Source organism: Miniopterus schreibersii (assembly GCF_964146895.1).
Source record: "Miniopterus schreibersii genome assembly, chromosome: X".
Lineage (NCBI taxonomy): Eukaryota > Metazoa > Chordata > Mammalia > Chiroptera > Miniopteridae > Miniopterus > Miniopterus schreibersii.
The window spans coordinates 50,516,578-50,535,578 of record NC_138104.1 but is presented as its reverse complement, the minus strand read 5'-3'; the positions used below and the strand labels follow the sequence as shown (position 1 = coordinate 50,535,578).

The following is a 19,001-nucleotide window of genomic DNA, read 5'->3' as shown; positions in this document are numbered from 1 at the left end:
AGTGCCAGCTCTGGCGCTGGTGGACACTGTGACAGAAGATGTTGTCAAACATATTGCTACTGGTCCTGAAATTTCAGACTGCTCAAGTCTCTCCATCTCTTGCTCTCCCCAGGGATGTTTTGTTCTTGAAGGACTGCGTGGGCCCTGAAGTGGAGAAAGCTTGCGCTGACCCACCTGCTGGGTCTGTCATCCTGCTGGAGAACCTTCGCTTTCATGTGGAGGAAGAAGGGAAGGGAAAAGATACTTCTGGGAACAAGGTAACACCTGTGATTTTTGACATTAGTGGTATGCAGAGGGCTGAGTCTATAAGAGACCGTGATTGAAGAATAGAGGAACATCATGTTTATTTTTCCTTAGATACCTTTTTATTGAAGTGTACCATATCAATGCACAAATGCATAGCTTGATGAATCATCAAAAAGTAAAATAACACTTGTGTAACTACCACCTAGGTTAAGAAATAGAATATTACCAGCATCTTAGAGGCCCTCCTTATGCTCAAGTGGTTTTGAAATACCTTGAAAATATGTAAATACCATTTGGGTGTAACAGTATTCTGTGAACATGCTACTTCTAATTGTACCTTTGTTACACACCTGGCCTATGGTACACAAGAATTTTCTTTCTGGAAGTATGTCATAATCCTGTTGAAGGGTAGGCTGTGATTCTCAAGTGCTGAGTGAAGATGTTCACAGGTGGTGTGGGAGTGAGTGTCCACGTAACCATAGGTGTTCTTCCAGCAGAGTCAATTGTAGATTTTTTTTGTTTGTCAAGGCTAGAACAGTTTTAAAACAGTAAATTAAATTTTATATAATTCGGATTTTCTTATAAAAGTTTTGTGAGCAGAAAAAGTACTTTTCTAAGTCAAGTGGAAAGGGACAATTGATTGTAGTTGAGTAAATGATGGTTATAATGTTATTGCTTTGGACTTAAGGCATTTTTCCTAAGAAGTGTAAAGCATGTTTCTTTGAATTTCTCTTTGGGATAAGGAAGTACAGGTATCATCATTTCGTAAAGAAACTAAATTTCAGCCCTGGTTGGGTAGCTCAGTTGGTTAGTGTCGTTCCAGTATGCCAAAGTTGCGGATTTGATTCCCAACACATACAAGAATCAACCAATGAATTAGCATAAATAAGTGAAACAACAAATCAATGTGTCTCTTTATCTCTTTTTTCCTACTTCTTCTCTCTCTCTAAAATCAATAAAAAAAAAGAAACTAAGTTTTAGAAAGGCAGTCATTTGACTTAAGTTAGAGTCAGTGGTTCTGTTGCTGGGCTTTATATATAGCTCAGTCCATTAGATGTGCAAACTTTTCTGTAGAAGGCCAGACAGTAAATATTTTAGGCTTTGTGGGCCATACAGTCAATAATAACCATATATGGTCTCTTGGAACTACTCAACTCTGCTGTTGTCATTGCAAAAACAACCATAGGGAAAAAACACACAAAAAATAAAAACAAGGAACCAGAAAAAATTCCAAAAGCAACTGTAGGTAACCACAAAACAGATTACTATGACCTCACAACTGGAATTCAAATATTAAATGATACAGCTGGCCTTTTGAGGGTGATTTGGAATTTGCCTTATTGGTAGAAGAAGCTGAAAGCACCCTTTTAGTACTTTGCACTCTTAAGGTCTTTCGTGTCTTGGGGAACAAGATGCTCTGAGGCTAGTGTCAATCTCCTGTTGTACTGGCATTTCTTAAGGTCATTGGAGTGCCTGCTTTCAAGCAGTTTCTTTTCTAAGCACCGCAGGCCCCGATCATCTTGCGTTTGGCATTATCTTACTATAATAATAGAAGTCAAATGCTGTCCTAATATTTGGTGCCCTTTTAGATTGATACTTGAGCTGCACACTCTTAGACTTAGACATGGCAGTAGGCAACTGGCAAGTTGAGGCAAAGTAAGTGAGGAACCAACTATTCTAGTCTATGACTTTTTTCATTAGTTAACTTTACATTTAGTGTCCAATGGCTTTCAGTGCTTGAAATTTCAGGAGCCAGTCATGAGTATAAAATGAGTAAAAAAACAAAGTGAGGACATAAAATGTTTCCTTTATCCAGTGTCCCTGCATTGGCTGTTTGGGGGCATTCTCTTTTTCTTCTAGTTATTGGCAGATGAAAAATGAGAAAAATGGGGTTCTGTTGTTATTATTAATTTCTATAGCACCTTTTCATGAAGAGCTTTCAATTTGCCATTTTTCCTCAAACAATTCTTGACTAAAGGGGTTGGTATGCCTTTTTTGGAAAAAATATGTTTTTATTGATTTTTAGAGAGAGAGGAAAGGAGAAGAGTAGAGAGATAGAAACATTGATGAGAAAGAAACATCATCAATCAGCTGCCTCCTGCACGCCCCGCTGGGGATCGAGCCCACCACCCAGGCATGTGCCCTGACTGGGAATTGAACCACAATCTCCTGGATCCTGGGTTGACATGCAACCACTGAGCCACACCAGGCTGGGCTATTATGCCTTTTTAATATATGGGAAGATTTCAGGGATAGAGGCAACTTGCCAAAGGTTACACTATGAATTAGTGTCAGAGCTGTGTCTAGAACCTAGGTCTCCTGCCATCCAGGCATTGTTTTCATTACTATATTAGTCATCTTTCAGTCACCAGTAGCTGATGATATTCCATTCTAGAGAGATTATGGGGACTCTACAGTCTTTAGTTTTAGCATTAGTGCCCCTGCATTCTTTGGGTCATTAGAGGAAAGCCCATGTTCTTTGTGGAAGATGCATTCATCTTGATACGTAGGAGGATGGGAGTGGGCAGTGACTAAAATGAACATCTGCCTTGTGCTATGTACTCTCCTGTGCTATCTCCCCCTTCATCTGACTTCCTGTGCATCTTCACTTAGTCTCCTGCCAGAGACTTTGTTCATCCTGCTTTCTGTCCTCTTTGGGGGGATGTAACCCTGGATAGTGAGCTGACGTTTCAAAGCCCTATATTTTACTTCTACTTTTTGTTCCTCTCTCTTTTTTGTAGAAGTGTATTTCTTGTTTTCTCAGATGCCTAACTTCAGGAAAGTCCATGTAAAATACCTCCTTTTAATCAACGTAAAATGTTTCTGAGGTCCTTTTCTCTTGTCATGTTTCTGTCTGCCTGCTCTGTCCCAGCCTGCCCTTGGTTGCTTTCATGAGGAATATGTGTGAGGGCCTCTTTCCCTTTGCAGAAAGGTTATGGTAGCCAGCATTCTTCCCTCTCTTTTACAAGAATATGTTAATGAGGAAATGAGTCAAGATAAGGAGAGACGAATAATCAGAATCTTGTCCTAGGAGTTGGGGAGAGGCCAGTGAAAAATGGGATGTGGTTATTAGCTTTATGTGATTAGCTGTTAAGCCGTGGTTCAAGAATCTTAGGTTTACAATATGAAGGCAGGCAGAGGAAAGCAGAAACATGCAGAAATGACTAAAAGACCTGTTATATTTGGAAGAAAGAACAGACCCTGTTGCTAGTTGCAAATATTGATATCCCACCAACTCAGGGTCTTCAGAGATGTTCAAGAGGACTCTTGGTATAAAATGTTTTTACAGTTGTCTTTGCAGCCATCAACATCTACTGTTGTTGGTTTTTCCATTTTTCTTTTTCTCTGCAGGTTAAAGCCGAGCCGGCTAAAGTAGAAGCCTTCCGAGCTTCACTTTCCAAGCTAGGGGATGTCTATGTCAATGATGCTTTTGGCACTGCTCACCGAGCCCACAGGTACTAAGAGTCTTGCTTGATGATGAACTGGGAACAGTATTCCTCTGTTTACTCAAGCAGCCCAATCTCTGGGTTGCTTTTGGAGATCCCTGTATTATACTGTGATCCTGTCGGCTTCTATCTCTAGTTGGAGCTACTACTTAGGCTCTTATTGAGTGTCTCTGATCCAAAGAGGAAATAAAAGTAAAAGTTGAGAATTGTGGAGCTTTTTGTTGAGCTTCAGTAAGCAGTTGCTCTTTCTCATTTTGGATATTTCATGTAAAATTCACCCTCTGAACATTGTGGGATCAGAATCTTATGTTGTTAGTAGGAAGAAAATTGAGGAATCCTCTGTTGTCATCAACTGTCTGATTATTTATTGGGGTTAAACCTTTGGCCTGAAGACTACTAATAATTGGGTATATTAAATTTTACTTAAGATCATTGCTTTTTATTTGCCCCTGCACTATTAGTCAAAAATCTTATCTTGCACCTAAGTGTTTTTGTTGCAATTTAGGGATGAAAATCATGGTCTCCTGGGCTCTCCAAAGTATTTCATGATAAGGAGATGGCCTCTAGAATTGGGAGAATTGGTAAGGACTGACTACAATTTTAATATCTCTGATCTTTTCTAGTTCTATGGTGGGAGTCAGTCTGCCACAGAAAGCTGGAGGTTTTTTGATGAAGAAGGAGCTGAACTACTTTGCCAAGGCATTGGAAAGCCCAGAGCGACCCTTCCTGGCCATCCTGGGCGGGTATGAAGAACTCTTCAAGATTATGCTTTCAGTAGTGTGTGTGCCTAGTAGGAGGCCATAACTTGGGTGGTTTATTGTAGACAGCACAATCAGACTGGGTAACAGAGGATATTTTAGTAGAGAGACTATGTACAAAGGTATGGGTAGCTTTTAGGGAAACTCAGAAGGGATGTACAGTAATCTGGGGCTAGCAATAGCTATCACTATCCCTAGGCCTGAAGGGACAAAGAGAGGGACCAGTTACCAAAATCCAGAGAGGGTAGTTGTGTGGAGAGGGCTCTCTGATAGGAACATAGGTCAAGGGACATAGGGATAGTCATCTGGCAGGGAGGAAGCCAGGGAAATAAATATTCTGATGTCCTTTCAACCTCCTACTGATGTACTCCTCCCACCTCCAGATGGCTGCAAACCACCTGGAAGCCAGAGGGCAAGGGAGTCCCTTGATGTATTCTATGCAGGTCAGCTCTTAGGACACAGAATAGGGCTGAGAAGGAATAAAAGATGGTTCTAGAGGGAAGAATGAGAAAGGTCCACCATAGGTGCTTATCTAACAATTTTTGAAGCATTTGAGCGCCCACGTACATACAGTCTGGCAAGAAATAACTAGGAGAATCTCCTCATTTGTGTTTAATATGTCATTTAGAACTCATTTCTCTAGATCACATACCGTTTTATATTTTCTCCTATGGGTAAAGGTACCATGTGGATAATTGTATTGTGATGGCTTAGTTAAAAATGGAAATTTCAGAATTGTGGGTCAGGGGGCTAGCAGGGTAAATTTTAGACGATAGAGTAGAGGCAGGGACCTGGCACTGCTTAGAAAAGATAACTTCCTGTCACTTGGCATGGCTAACTGGGTAGCAGCCTCTTTATGACTGGATGCCTCTGACCCTTCTATGAGCAGGACTTTTTTTCTCATGGGAATGAACACACTCAGCATTTCCCTATGAAAGCTGACTCTTGAGTTGGGTGTCAATTTCACATAGCACAGTTGCTCTCCAGGTTTTGTGAGCCCAGTTTCAGGGTCCTAAAAATAATTCAGGTGGGTATGGGTTATCTGTATTCTGGAAGCATTGCCCCTCTTGTGCACTGGGTTATAAAGGTCAGACTGATCCTCTGCTTCCCTAGAGATTAGAATTTTGTTCTACCTTCTGTAAACCTGGAATTTGGGAGTGAGTGCCACCTAGTGGTTATGATAAGATTTTAGACTTAGCCTGAAATAGCTGTTTTGGGGAAGTTGATGGGGAGGGTTTTGTTTTTTGGTTGTTGTGTTGTTTTTTTTGGTTTTTTTGCCACCTTTCTTGCAGTGTAGTCTTTAGCCCATTAATCATTTTGGGAAAAATTTACATTTTTATTAAAAAATGTTATTGTGGAAACACACATGACAGAAGTTGTGACACTAGTATAATAAACCCCCAGGCACCTGTCACTCTGCTTAAACAACTTTTGACATTTTTGCCAATCTTGTTTCATCTGTCATCTAATACTTTATCAGAAGTATTTTATTTTATTATTTTATTTATTTTTTGTTGTGATGAGAAATATTTTTATTGTTCAAAATATTACAGATGTGCCCTTTTTTCCGTATTGATCCCTTCCACATGACACCAACTCCCTGTCCCAGGCCTCCATGTGGGTTATGCATATATGCATATAAATTCTTTGGTTAATCTATCCCCACCCACTGAAACACCTCCATCTTCCATCTGAGATTCGTCACTCTGTTCCATGCTTCTGTGTCACTGAATCTATTTTGTTCATCAGATTATTGAGTTTAGATTCCACATATAAGTGAGATCATGCAATGACTTTTTCTGCCTTGCTTATTTCGCTTAGCATAATATTCTCCAGGTCCATCTGTACTGTCCCAAAGGGCATGAGATCCTTTTCTTTATTTTCTATTTTTTTATTTTTTTATAGTTTATATTAGAGTTTATTTGAGCCAAACAGAGGACACGTCTGGAAGCAAGATCTCAACAGACTGAGAAAAATGCTTCCTGAGATCCTTTTCTTTAAAGCTGCGTAGTATTCCATAGTGTAAATGTCACACAGCTTTTTTTATCCACTCGTCTACTGATGGGCATTTGGGCTGTTTCCATATCTTAGCTATTTTGCTGCTATGAACATAGGGGTGCATATATTCCTTCTGATAAGTGTTTCAGGATTCTTAGGATATATTCCTAGAAGTCAGATCACTGGGTCAAAAGGCAGCTCCATTTTAGCATTTGAGGAACCTCCATACTCTTTCCCATAGTGGCTGCACCAGTTTGCATTCCCACCAGCAGTGTACCAGGGTTCCCCTTTCTCCACATCCTCGCCAGCACTTGTTGTTTATTGATTTGTTGATGGCAGCCATTCTTACAGGTATGAAGTGATACCTCATTGTGGTTTTAATTTGTATCTCTCTGATGATTAGTGATGTTGAACATTTTATCATGTGTCTCTTGGCCATCCATATGTCCTATTTGGAGAAGTGTCTATTTAGGTCCTTTGCCCATTTCTTAATTGGATTGTTTGTCTTCCTCTTGTTGAGTTGTATGAGTTATTTGTACACTTTGGAAATTATCTCTTATCAGATGCATCCTTGGAAAATATGTTCTCCCATACTGTGGGGTTCCGTTGCATTTTGAGGCTGTTTTCTTTTGCTGTAAAGAAGCTTTTTAGTTTGATGTAGTCCCATATGTTTATTTTTTCTTTTGTTTCTCTTGTCCTAGGAGATGTACCAGTGAAAATTCCAGTAGGTGACATGTCTGTGACTTTACTGCCTATGTTTTCTTCCAGGATTTTTATCGTCTTGAGTCTTACATTTAAGTCTTTTATCCATTTTGAAATTATTCTTGTTTATGGAGTAAGTTGGTTATCCAGTTTCATTTTTTTGCATGTACCTGTCCAATTTTCCCAACACCATTTATTGAAAGACTGTCTTTACTCCATTGTATACTCTTGCCTCCTTTGTTAAATATTAATTGACCATAATGGTGTGCGTCTATTTCTGGGGTCTCTGTTCTGTTCTGTTGATCTGTATGTCTGTTGTTGTACCAATACCAGGCTGTTTCGTTTACAATTGCTTTGTAGTATGGTTTGATATCTGGTAAAATGATCCCTCCAACTCTGTTCTTCTTTCTCAAGATTGCTGTACCTCTTTGGGGTCTTTTTTGGTTCCATATAAATTTTTGGAATATTTGTTCTAGCTCTGTGAAATATGATGTTGGTATTTTAATAGGAATTGCATTGAATCTGTAGATTGCTTTGGGTAATATGGACATTTTAATGATATTAATCCTTCCAATCCATGAATATGGTATGTTTTTCCACTTGTTTATATCTTCCCCTATTTCTTTTTTCAGTGTCCCGTTGTTTTTTGAGTACAGGTGTTTTACATCCTTGGTAAAGTTTATTCTTGGGTATCTTTTTTTTCAGTTGCAATGGTAAATGGGATTGTTTTTTAGTTTCTCTATCTGAGAGTTCTTTGTTGTACAAAAATGGCATCAATTTTCAAGTGTTAACTTTGTATCCAGCTACCTTGCCAAATTCATTTATCAAATCTAGTAGTGCTTTGGTGTAGTCTTTAGGATTTTCTATGTACAATATCATGTCATCTGCAAATAATGACAGTTTTACTTCCTCCTTCCCAATTTGGATACCTTTTATGTTTTCTTCCTGTCTGATGGCTGTGGCAAGGACTTCTAGTACTATGTTGAATAAGAGCCGTGAAAGTGGACATCCCTGTCTTGTTCCTGTTTTAATGGAAATGGTTTTAGCTTTTGACCATTGAGTGTGATGTTGGCTGTAGGTTTGTCATATATGGCCTTTATTATGTTGACGTATAGTCCCTCTGTTCCCACTTTGCTGAGAATTTTAATCAAAAATGGGTGCTGGATTTTGTCGAATGCTTTTTTGGCATCTATTGATATGATCATATGATTTTTGCCCTTCATTTTGTTTATGTGATATATCACATTTATTGATTTGTGAATATTATGCCATCCTTGCATCCCCGGAATAAATCCACTTGATCGTGGTATATGATCTTTTTAATGTATTGCTGGATCTGGTTTGCTAGTATTTTGTAGAGCATTTTGCATCTCTTTTCATCAGGGATATTGGTCTTTAACTTTCTTTTTTTGTAGTGTCTCTATCTTGTTTGGGGGTTAGGGTGATGGTGGCCTCATAAAAAGAGCTTGAGAGTTTTCCCTCCTCTTGAATTTTCTGGAATAGTTTGAGGAGGATAGGTGTTAATTCTTTGAATGTTTGGTAAAACTCACCTGTAAATCCATCTGATCCTGGACTTTTGTTTGCTGGGAGGTTTTTGATTACTGCTTCAATTTCATTAGTTGTTATAGGCCTGTTCATGTTTTCTGCCTCTTCTTGATTCAGTTTTGGAAGCTTGTATTCCTCTAGGAGTTTGTCCATTTCACCCATATTGTCCAGTTTGTTGGCATATAGTTGCTCATAGTATTTTCTTATGATCCTCTGTTTTTCTGTTGGGTCAGTTGTTATATCACCTCTTTCATTTCTGATTTTATTTATTTGAGTCCTCTCTATTTCTTAGTGAGTTTGGCTAAAGGTGTACCAATCTTATTTCTTTACAAAGAAGCAGCTCTTGGTTTCATTGAATTTTTTTTTTGTATTTTTTTTTAGTCTCATTAATTTCTGCTCTGTTCTTTATTATTTCCTTCCTTTTACTTCCTCAGGGCTTTTCTTGTTCTCTTTCTAGTTCTTTTAGTTTTTGTGTTATATGGTTTAGTAGAATTTTTTCTTTTGTTTCTTGATGTATGCCTGCAATGCTGTGAACTTTCGTCTCAGGACTGCTTTCACTGTGTGCCATAGATTTTGGGTTGGTTGTTCATTTTTGTTTTTTTCCAGGAAGTGTTTGATTTCTTCCTTGATTTCATTTGTAACCCATACATTGTTTAATAACATGCTCTTTAGCCTCCATGTGTTTGAATAGTTTTGAGTTTTTTTATAGTGGGTGATATCTAGTTTCATGCCATTGTGGTCTGAGAAGATGCTTAATATGATTTCAATCTTCTTGAATTTGTAGAGACTTGCTTTGTGCTCTAACATGTGGTGTGTTTCTGAGAATGTTCCATGTGCACTTGAGAAGAATGTGTATTCTGCTTCTTTGTGTCAGTTAAATCCATTACATCTAGTGTGTCTTATAAGGTCTCTGTTTCCTGTTGAGTTTTTGTCCTGATGATCTATCCAATGTTGACAGTGGAGTGTTAAAGTTCACCACTATGATTGTGTTGCTGTCAATGTCCCCCTTAAAGTCCACCAAGAAATTTTTTACATATTTAGGTGTTCTTATATTGGGGGCATATATATATATATATAAAGGTTATTTCCTCCTGTTGGATTGATCCCTTTAGTATTATGTAGTGACATTCTTTTTCTCCTGTTATGGTGTTTATTTTTAAGTCTATTTTGTCAGAAATAAATATTGCTATTCCAGCTTTTTTTTGGTTTTGTTTCCATTTGCATGGAATATTTTTTTTCATATCTTCACTTTCAGCCTGTGTGAATCTTTTGCTCTCACATGGGTCTCTTGTAGACAGCATATATATGGGTCTTGTTTTCTCATCCATTCAGCTACCCTGTGTCTTTTGTTTAAAGAATTTTTGCATTTAAATTTAAAGTTATCATTGATATATACTTATTTAATGCCATTTTTTTCTTTATGCTGATGTGCCATTCTCTCGATATTTCTTCTTCTTCGTCTTAAAACAGTCCTTTTAGCATTTCTTGCAATACTGGATTGGTGGTACCGAACTCCTTTAGCCTTCTTTTGTCTGGGAAACTCTTTATTTGACCTTCAATTTTAAATGATAGCCTTGCTGGATAAAGCAGCCTTAGATGCAGGCTCTTGCTTTTTATTATTTTGATTACTTCATACCACTCCCTTCTGGCCTGAAGTGTTTCTGTTGAGAAATCTGCTGTCAGCCTTATGGGGGATCCCTGTAGGTCACTGCTTGTATCTCTCTTGCAGTGCTTTATATTCTCTCTTTGTCCTTAACATTTGCCATTTTAATTATGATGTGTCTTGGAATGGGTCTCTTTGGGTTCCTCTTATTTGGAACCTCTATGCTTCCTGAACTTGTGTGGCTCTCTACCAGGTTAGGGAAGTTTTCTGTCATTATTTCCTCCATCAGGTTCTCTGTCCCTTGCTAAATTTCCTCCCCTTGTGGGTCTCATATGATGCGAATGTTGCTTTGTGTTATGGTGTTCCAAAGTTCCCTTAAATTGCTCTCGTGCTTTTTAAGTGTTATTTTCTTTTTTGCTCCTCTGATAGTTTTCTTTCTACCTTATAGTCTAAGTCACTTATTGTATCCTCTGTTTCATTGAGCCTGCTTTTAATTCCTTCCAGCATATTCTTGGTATCAGATATAGTATTTTTTATTTCTGCCTGGTTCTTATTTTTCATATCTAGCTCTTTTTTCATGCTGATGAAGCTTTCACTAATTTCTTGCACCGTCCCATTAAGTGTCTTGTGGTTCTTATTAATTTCCTTGAGCATCTTTATAACTATTAGTCTGAACTCTATTTTTGTTAACTCGCTTAACTCCATCTCATCAAGGTCTTTTTCTGGCAATTTTTTTTTCCTTTAGTTTGGGGCTTGTTTCTTTGTTTCCCCATTTCAGTGACTCTTATTGTATCTGTATATTAGATATATTTGCTGCCTCCCAGTCTTGTGGGATAGGATTTTGTAGTGTATGTTGAGTGGGACCCAGAAGTGTGTTTTCCTTATACCTCTGAAGTATATGGTCTAGGTGTGTCCCTTTTGTGGGTACCCCTTTAGTGGGTTCTTGGGCTTTTCTGTTTTAATTGGTTCTAGATTGTTGTTTGCCCATTAATGGGAGGATCCTCTTCTCAGTTTGGCTAACTGTGAGGCTCAGCCACAACCACATTGTGTGAGCTGTTGTACAGGTGCTGACAGTGCAAGACAATACACAACCAAACTGCCAGGAAACAAGCAGTATCTTACAAAATATCCTGACAATCACAGTGGAAACTGCTCAAGAGAAAGTAGAATTGGGAGAGTGAAGTGAGTACACAAATACTGAAGCAAAAAAGAATGAAAGGGATATTATTGCTACTAGTAAAAATAAAATAAAATTAAATAGCAAGTAAAAAATAGAGAAGCTATTGCGAGATAAAAGGGGCAGAGAAAAGATTCTGAATGGAAAGAAGGGCGAGCGATAAAATAAGCCTAGAGAGTAGGAATCGGAAAATCACTGAAAAATAAAATGAAAAGACAAGCACAAATAAACTAAAGGAGGAGGACAGAGACTAAAATTGGGAGAAAAAGAAAAAATAAAGTTATGTCAGTGGAATAAGGAGAGAGAGAGAGAGAGGGAGGGAGAGGGAGTTAAAACATGGTAGGGAAGGAGGCCAGTAAGAGATATGGAGGAACAATAGAGAAAAGCAATAAACTTACTGATTCTAATGATGGCATCCCAGTAATAAAGCAGACAATATCAAGAAAATCTTGATAATGGAACAGTAAACAAAACAAACCAAAAAAAAAACAAGCAAAGCAAGACAAAACAAATGCTATACAAAATCAATTAAATACTTAAATAACTAAAATCAATTAAAAAAACTTTTCCCTCTTTTTTCTAAAAAAATATAAAAATTTAAAAGTCAATCAGGTGATTTTCATCTGGGCAGCTTATGTTGTCTGAGGCTCACTGTTTTGTATGCTTATTTCAGGTGTCCTGGGAGGTACTTGTGTATCAGCCAATGTGAGGGGCTGTCTAGGTTTGTCTCTGGCGTCCTTAGGTAGTTGGTGTATTTGAGGCTCTCTGTGGACCACCTCCTCTTGTCAGCTATTTTGCTTCCCCCTTGTGGTTGCCTCGTCTTACTTTAGAGTCTTCTGAAGAGCCTTTTGAGTGCAGGCTGGCTAATGTATCTTGGGATATTGCTCCCCTTACTTAGAAGTTTCGTTGTCACCACTCACTGTGGGGAAGTTAGTCTTTGCTTCAAAGCGAGCTCCTCAGTTTCTACCCTATTCTCCAATTCTAGTTCCCCACACATGGGCCTGCTGCATTTTCAGATTGAATTCAGTCTGTTGCCTCTTCTGTATGGGCAGTTTCAGTGGACCTGGGCTTAGTGGGTTTGATCAAAAGAGACTCAGGTGAGCATGTTGCGTGCCCAGCCCCCAGAAGGGGTTTTAAGCTTTTCCTCCAGTTCCCAAACAATAGTCCTTGAGAGTCTTACTCTTGTTTTGTTGTCCTGTAAGCTGTTCTCCTTTCCTCCTCAGGACTGTGCCCTGTGGCGATATCTGGGGCTTCAGTGATCTGAACCAGCCCCTTTCCTGTTGGGGGTGGTGCTCCTAGCCTGTGGGAGAGGTAGGCGTGATCCGCCCCTCCTTTCCCAGTTCTGGTTGGCTGGTTTCATAGGGCGCTCAGTTCAAACTGTCCATGATGCAGGCACAAATCCCAGCTTTCACTGGTCTGTCTCCCCAGTGCAAGCCAGGAAGGTGGCTGCCTGTTTAGCAATTAAAAAACGTACAAAGCAACAAACAGGCAGAGAACCCTCCCTGCGAGGTCCCAGTGCCCCAATGCCTCGGAATGAAGCAGGAAGCGTCACAAAGTCAGCTCCACACAGTTCTCTTGCATAGCTGATCTCAGTCAAGTTGGGGCAGCTCCGTGCATGCTGTCCTGGCTCTCTTCAGAGCAGGTCTAAAACCCCAATTCGCCGCACTGGCAGCTCTGGTCCCTCTCTGGTGGCGGGAGGGCCCCCTTCCCCTTCCCCTTTCCCTTTCCCTTCCCCTTCCTACAATTCTAGAGCTTTCTGGGGTCCTATACAATCCCTTACAGGAAGGCAGAGGGTCCCTTTTGGTCACTGCTGAGTGTAGCCCTCGGGCCCCTTTTTATTCAGAAGCTACACCCTGTAGGACAGCCTTTTCTGCGGTCAGCACCCGAGGTGAATTACTCCTGTCCAGGCTGCTGCCATTAGGCCCATTGTTTCACTGGGAAGGTGAGGTCCCCTCCTCGTAGGCACAGTGTACCCCTGGCTCCCTCTGCTTCCCCTGCACGGGCTCTTCTTCCCTTCTCCTCTGCTCTGCGTGTGAGATCCCAGCTTTTGGATGCCGGTCCATACTCCCAAGGGGAGGGAACTTTGCAGCCTCTAACCCTTGGGCCTCTCAGCCGTGCACTGGCTTCAGGGGGGACTCCCCCTTTCTATGCTCCTCCTCTCTTACCAGACTCTATGATGTTTCTTCAGTGCTCCTTACTCAAAATATGCCCACTCAGGTATATTTCCTTCGTTTTTCCAAGCTGGCTACACAGTATTTTAGCTGTAAATTCAGTCCATGTATGGGCAGAAGGACACACAGCTTCTTGTTAGAGTGCCACCATCTTCTCTTCTCTCTATCAGGAATAAAGTAAGCTGGATGGCTCAGTGGGTTGTTTCATCATCCTGTACACCAAAATGTTGCGAGTTCGACTCCTGGTCAGGGCTCAAACCTAGATTGTGTGTTCGATTTTCGGTCAGGGTGCGTATGGGAGGTGTTTCTGTGACATTGACATTTCTGTCTTTCTGTCCCTCCCTCTTTCTCTAAAATCAATAAACATATCCTCAGGTGAGGATAAAAGAAATAAAAAAATTATTGCAAGCCTTAGATATCATATAATTTCGCTTATAATACTTCTGTATGCATCTTATAACTGATAAGATTTATTTTAAATAACCACCCAACAAATAACCACCCATCTATAATACCTCGTCTATATTCAGAAGTTATTAGTCGTCTCAGAAATGTCTTTTTACATGTTGTGTTTTGAAGAAGAATCCAAGCAAAGTCCATGCAGTACATTTGGTTGTTAGGTATCTTTTATTCTGTAATAGTCCCCTCTTTAGTATTTTTATTCCATTGATTTATTGAAGAATTAGGGAATTTGAGGTGTAGAATATCCCACATTATTTAGAAGAGTTTGAGTCTCTTTTTTCTTTCTTACTCATTTTCTCCCCACCTCCCTCCCTCCCTCTTTTTCTCTCTCTCTATAACAGTTACTCCATTCTTACCATTCATGATGAACAATCTTATAAGTGAGATAAACACTCTTGCCATCCATTCCCCAACATCACTGTTGTCTTCAACCCCCATTTCACAAATTCTAGCATAGTGCCTGTCACAGGGTAGCCATCATCTTTTTTATTGAATGAGGAGGAAACAGGCCCAGGTGATTTATCCATTTAAGTGGGATTTAGCTATATAGGCATGTGTATGGATGGCAAGCTCTTACTTATGTGAGGGACTTTAAAGGCTGTGCTTCAAGTGAATTTGTTTTTCTTCAGAGATTTTTCTTTCACAGGGAGGTGAAAGGATGTCTGTATATTTCCCTCTACTAGAGTATAAGCTCCAAAGGGGTAGGGAATCTTTGTTTTTGTCAACTGAATTTTCTTAGAGACCTGGAATAGGTACTCAATAAATATTTTCAATCAGGTGGTCCAAAAGAATAATGAATGCCATCAAGCAAATGTCCCAGTCACTGAGCATAGACTTAAGAGTGTGAATATCTATTTTTGCTTAGTATGTATTCGTTTGGTATGTAATCTGATCCCTGCTCTAGAGCTAAGACAGTTCTGAGTGGGCTCAGGGAATCCTACAATTAGCAATCTTGCTTAGGCATAATTAGCCACCTTGACTCTTTAATATTTCGGGGGAGAAGAGACAAAATAGATCTATTTGGGGAACTCCTACTTCCTTTAGGGGTGGGGAACCTTCTGCCAAGGGCCATTTGGATATTTATAACATCAATTGTGGGCCATACAAAATTATCAACTTAAAAATTAGCTATGAGAAAAGCTCCTAGATTTATTGAATTTCAAGTCCTGCGCCTACTTTAGATGATAGTAGGCTTTCTTAGCCATTTCTGGTCTAGAGCCACACTGTAAAAGGATTTCTTAGAAATGAATTGGCCTTTTGCAATAGAGAAACAAAGGCAAAGTTAGCCAATATTTTTGCCACTTTGTGGGACATTTCCCTGTTCCTGTGCCTTGATATAAAAACTCAGGCTCTATGTAATATCACTTCCTTTGTTTGTCCATTGTTTGTTCTTTTGGTGATGATTCATGCTTTCCCTTCTAGAGCTAAAGTTGCAGACAAGATCCAGCTGATTAATAATATGCTGGACAAAGTCAATGAGATGATTATTGGTGGTGGAATGGCTTTTACCTTCCTTAAGGTGCTCAACAACATGGAGGTAGGAAACCAATGCCAAGTGGATGAGAAATAGAAATTTATGTAAATTTTAAAAGAAAACCAGCTTTTGACATGAGCCTTAAAAACTCGTTTTTGTTTATTTTGGAAAATTGTTTTTCTTTTGTCTTGGAATTGTTCTTTTGTATTGTATTGTATTGTATTGTATTGTATTGTATTGTATTGTATTGTATTGTATCTTCTTCCTGTCTGCTTTGTGAGGTAAACATGTTCTTAGTAAAGAGGCTGATCTTCATCATTTTGGTCCCCTGTGTAGATTGGCACTTCTCTGTTTGATGAAGAGGGAGCCAAGATCGTCAAAGACCTGATGTCCAAAGCTGAGAAGAATGGTGTGAAGATTACCTTGCCTGTTGACTTCGTCACTGCTGACAAGTTTGATGAGAATGCCAAGACTGGCCAAGCCACTGTGGCCTCTGGCATACCTGCTGGCTGGATGGTGAGTCACTTGGGTCGTTCATAGTATGAGTGAACAAAAATATTTTGGTGTTATTCATTCAACCAATCAACAAGTATTTTAAAAGAACCTACTAGAGACCTCTGCCAGAGAAGGCTCCAAATGTTGCATTGAGACCCTCCTTGCAGGAAAATGAGAATCCATGGGGGAAAAGCAATGGTATCAGATTGCTATTGTCTTCATAAGTAATGTGGGGACAAAACCATTTTTTGTTTCTTCATCTATTTATTGTTTATTAAGTATTTATGTGCTGGGGATGGCGCTATGTACATTCTTGGTTTGGGCCATTCTGAATTATGTTTTGCTATGTAGAAACCTGTATAAGAAATCTATGACAACATAAAGGTAGTAAAAGTATACTGATTACAAGCAGGTAAAAATGTGTGTGTATATTCAAGACCAATTTAGTTGATAGTATTCTCAATTTTAATAGCTGTATAAAATTGTATCATGTTGACATACTAGTTTGCTTAGTCATTTTCTTTTGTTAGGCATGTAGGTTTTATTTAGTTCAGTGTTTCTGAAAGTGTGGTCCCAAGAACAACAGCATCAGCATCATTTTGGAATTTGTTTAAAAGAAAAATAGCAAGTTCCTGGGCCCACCCCCGACCTACTGAATCAGAAACTCTATTGACATTTTAGGTAGTTTTTGTTTTGTTGTGGAGGGCTGTTGTATTAGAGGATGTTTAAGGCATCCTTGGCCACTGGATGCTAGCCAGTAGCCACCCCTCAACTCTCCAGTTGTGACAACCAGAAATGTCTCCAGACATTGCCGTATATCCCCTGGGGAGGGGCAGAACTGACCCAGGTTGAAAACCACCGATCTAGTTCTTCACAGTAATACACAATAATAATAGTGTGGCTAAGAATGTTTTTATCAGATAACTTTTGAGGTTTTCCCTTAGACTTGATCTTCCATAAAGGGCATGAACAGGTTTATAATTTTAAAAAAGACTGAAGAGTATCTTGGTCCTAGAAGGAACTGTGGTGTTCAGCCTTGAGCTCTGGTCTTGGTGGAGGTGGTATTTGCTCCTCTAAGTAGCTTTTCTCTTAGTAGCTCAACCTCTATTATCTTTACCCCACAGGGCTTGGACTGTGGCACTGAGAGCAGCAAGAAGTACGCCGAGGCTGTCTCTAGGGCTAAGCAGATTGTGTGGAATGGACCTGTGGGCGTATTTGAATGGGAAGCTTTTGCCCGAGGGACCAAAGCCCTCATGGATGAGGTTGTGAAAGCCACTTCCAGGGGCTGCATCACCATCATAGGTAAGAGGTCCTGTACGAAGCTAATACCAGTGTGAGCTGGTGGAATTCTGATCAGAGGGAAGTAGAAAGGAAATGGTAAGTTTTCCTAGGTTTCGTGGCACTATGTGAATCTTGAGACCTAAACAGTTATGTAATTCATGGAGGAGCCTCTTAATGTGACAGAGTTGAGGGTTCATCAGCTTTTGTTTGGACTTGAGAGTACACTGCCCTGAAGTTTTGGTGCTAAACTTTTTTCTCCTTCCCATTTTTACTTGGCTTTCATTCAACAGGTGGTGGAGACACTGCCACTTGCTGTGCCAAATGGAATACGGAGGATAAAGTCAGCCATGTGAGCACTGGGGGTGGCGCCAGTTTAGAGCTCTTGGAAGGTGAGGTTCTTCCTTGTTTTTGGCTTGTTTGGGGGGGGCTGTGCAGTGAGAGGTGGGTAGAATGGAGTGGCGATAGTAGGTAATGTCATTAGCAATCATTTTTAGTTGGGCAATACAAATGGGGGAACTTCAAATAAAGCTCCTGCCATCCATTTGAGGTGGGGAGGGGCTGATAGGAAAACTTATTCTCAAAGAGGTTATGGTCTAGTAGACCTGGGATCTGAAATGTAAAAGATACCCAACTCCTGGCCATATATCCTAAAGAAGAGTTGACATACTGTTTGAAAGATAGAAAGTAACAGATCTGATTTAGTGGATCCTATAGTAATACTGTCTCTGTGTGTGTGCTCTCTCAAAAACAGGTAAAGTCCTTCCTGGGGTGGATGCTCTCAGCAATGTTTAGTACTTTTCCTGCCTTTTGGTTCCTGTGCACATCCCCTAAGTCAACTTAGTGCTTTCCGCATCTCTACTTGATATTAGCTAAAATCTTCGCCCATGTCAAGATTCAGTTAGTGGCCAAGAGATGCAGCCCAGGAACACTTAAACAGTTGCACAGCATCTCAGCTCACCTTTACTGCACCCTGGATTTATCTCCATTCTTCAGGATCCCATTTGAATTTCTTAGTGACTAAGCCATCGTGCATTCTAGAGTGCATATGTTTATATTCTGTTTGTTAAAAGAAAGTAAGCTGTTAGCTTAATTCTCTTCTTGGAATAGCTTATTCTGATTAGCTTTTTCACTGTTTCGCTACTCGGCATGAAAATGAGGTGAAATTCCAATTGGAGGGAGGGAGGGAGATGAAGTTGGCTATCTGTTAAATAAATAATAAAAGTATTCATTGAAACTGGTATTTTTTTCCTGTCATACTTTGTTAGTTAGGGTGAGAACAGACCCTTCAAAGGATGAAATCCTCTACATTTCTGAATGGAAGAAATGGGGCATCAGTGATGGGGACGTGGGGGGATTAGATAAATGTCTACTTTTTTTTTTTTTTTTAAATATGTCTATTGATTTCAGAGAGAGGAAGGGAGAGGGAGAGAGAGAGATAGAAACATCAGTGATGAGAGAGTCATTGATCGGCTGCCTCCTGCACGCCCCCTACTGGGGATTGAGCCTACAACCCGGGCATGTGCCCTGACTGGTAATCGATCTGCAATCTCCTGGATCATAGGTCGATGCTCAACCACTGAGCCACGCCAGCCAGGAAAATGTCTACTCTTTTCTCAAGGTTCTGCTTTATGGCAGACATTGTG

At 39.8% G+C, this 19,001-nt stretch overlaps 1 protein-coding gene across 1 annotated transcript in view; it reads left to right on the top strand.

Moving 5' to 3' along the window:
* PGK1 (phosphoglycerate kinase 1) overlaps positions 1-18,596 on the top strand; it is a 34,695-nt gene extending 16,099 nt beyond the window's left edge. Inside the window, exons 4-11 of the mRNA XM_081125702.1 lie at positions 113-257; positions 3,598-3,701; positions 4,316-4,435; positions 15,531-15,645; positions 15,919-16,098; positions 17,202-17,379; positions 17,649-17,747; positions 18,110-18,596. Coding sequence (XP_080981828.1) covers positions 113-257; positions 3,598-3,701; positions 4,316-4,435; positions 15,531-15,645; positions 15,919-16,098; positions 17,202-17,379; positions 17,649-17,747; positions 18,110-18,150 — 982 coding nt within the window. The 3' untranslated portion in view covers positions 18,151-18,596. The remainder of the gene's footprint in view (positions 1-112; positions 258-3,597; positions 3,702-4,315; positions 4,436-15,530; positions 15,646-15,918; positions 16,099-17,201; positions 17,380-17,648; positions 17,748-18,109) is intronic.
* The last annotated feature ends 405 nt before the right edge of the window (positions 18,597-19,001 follow it).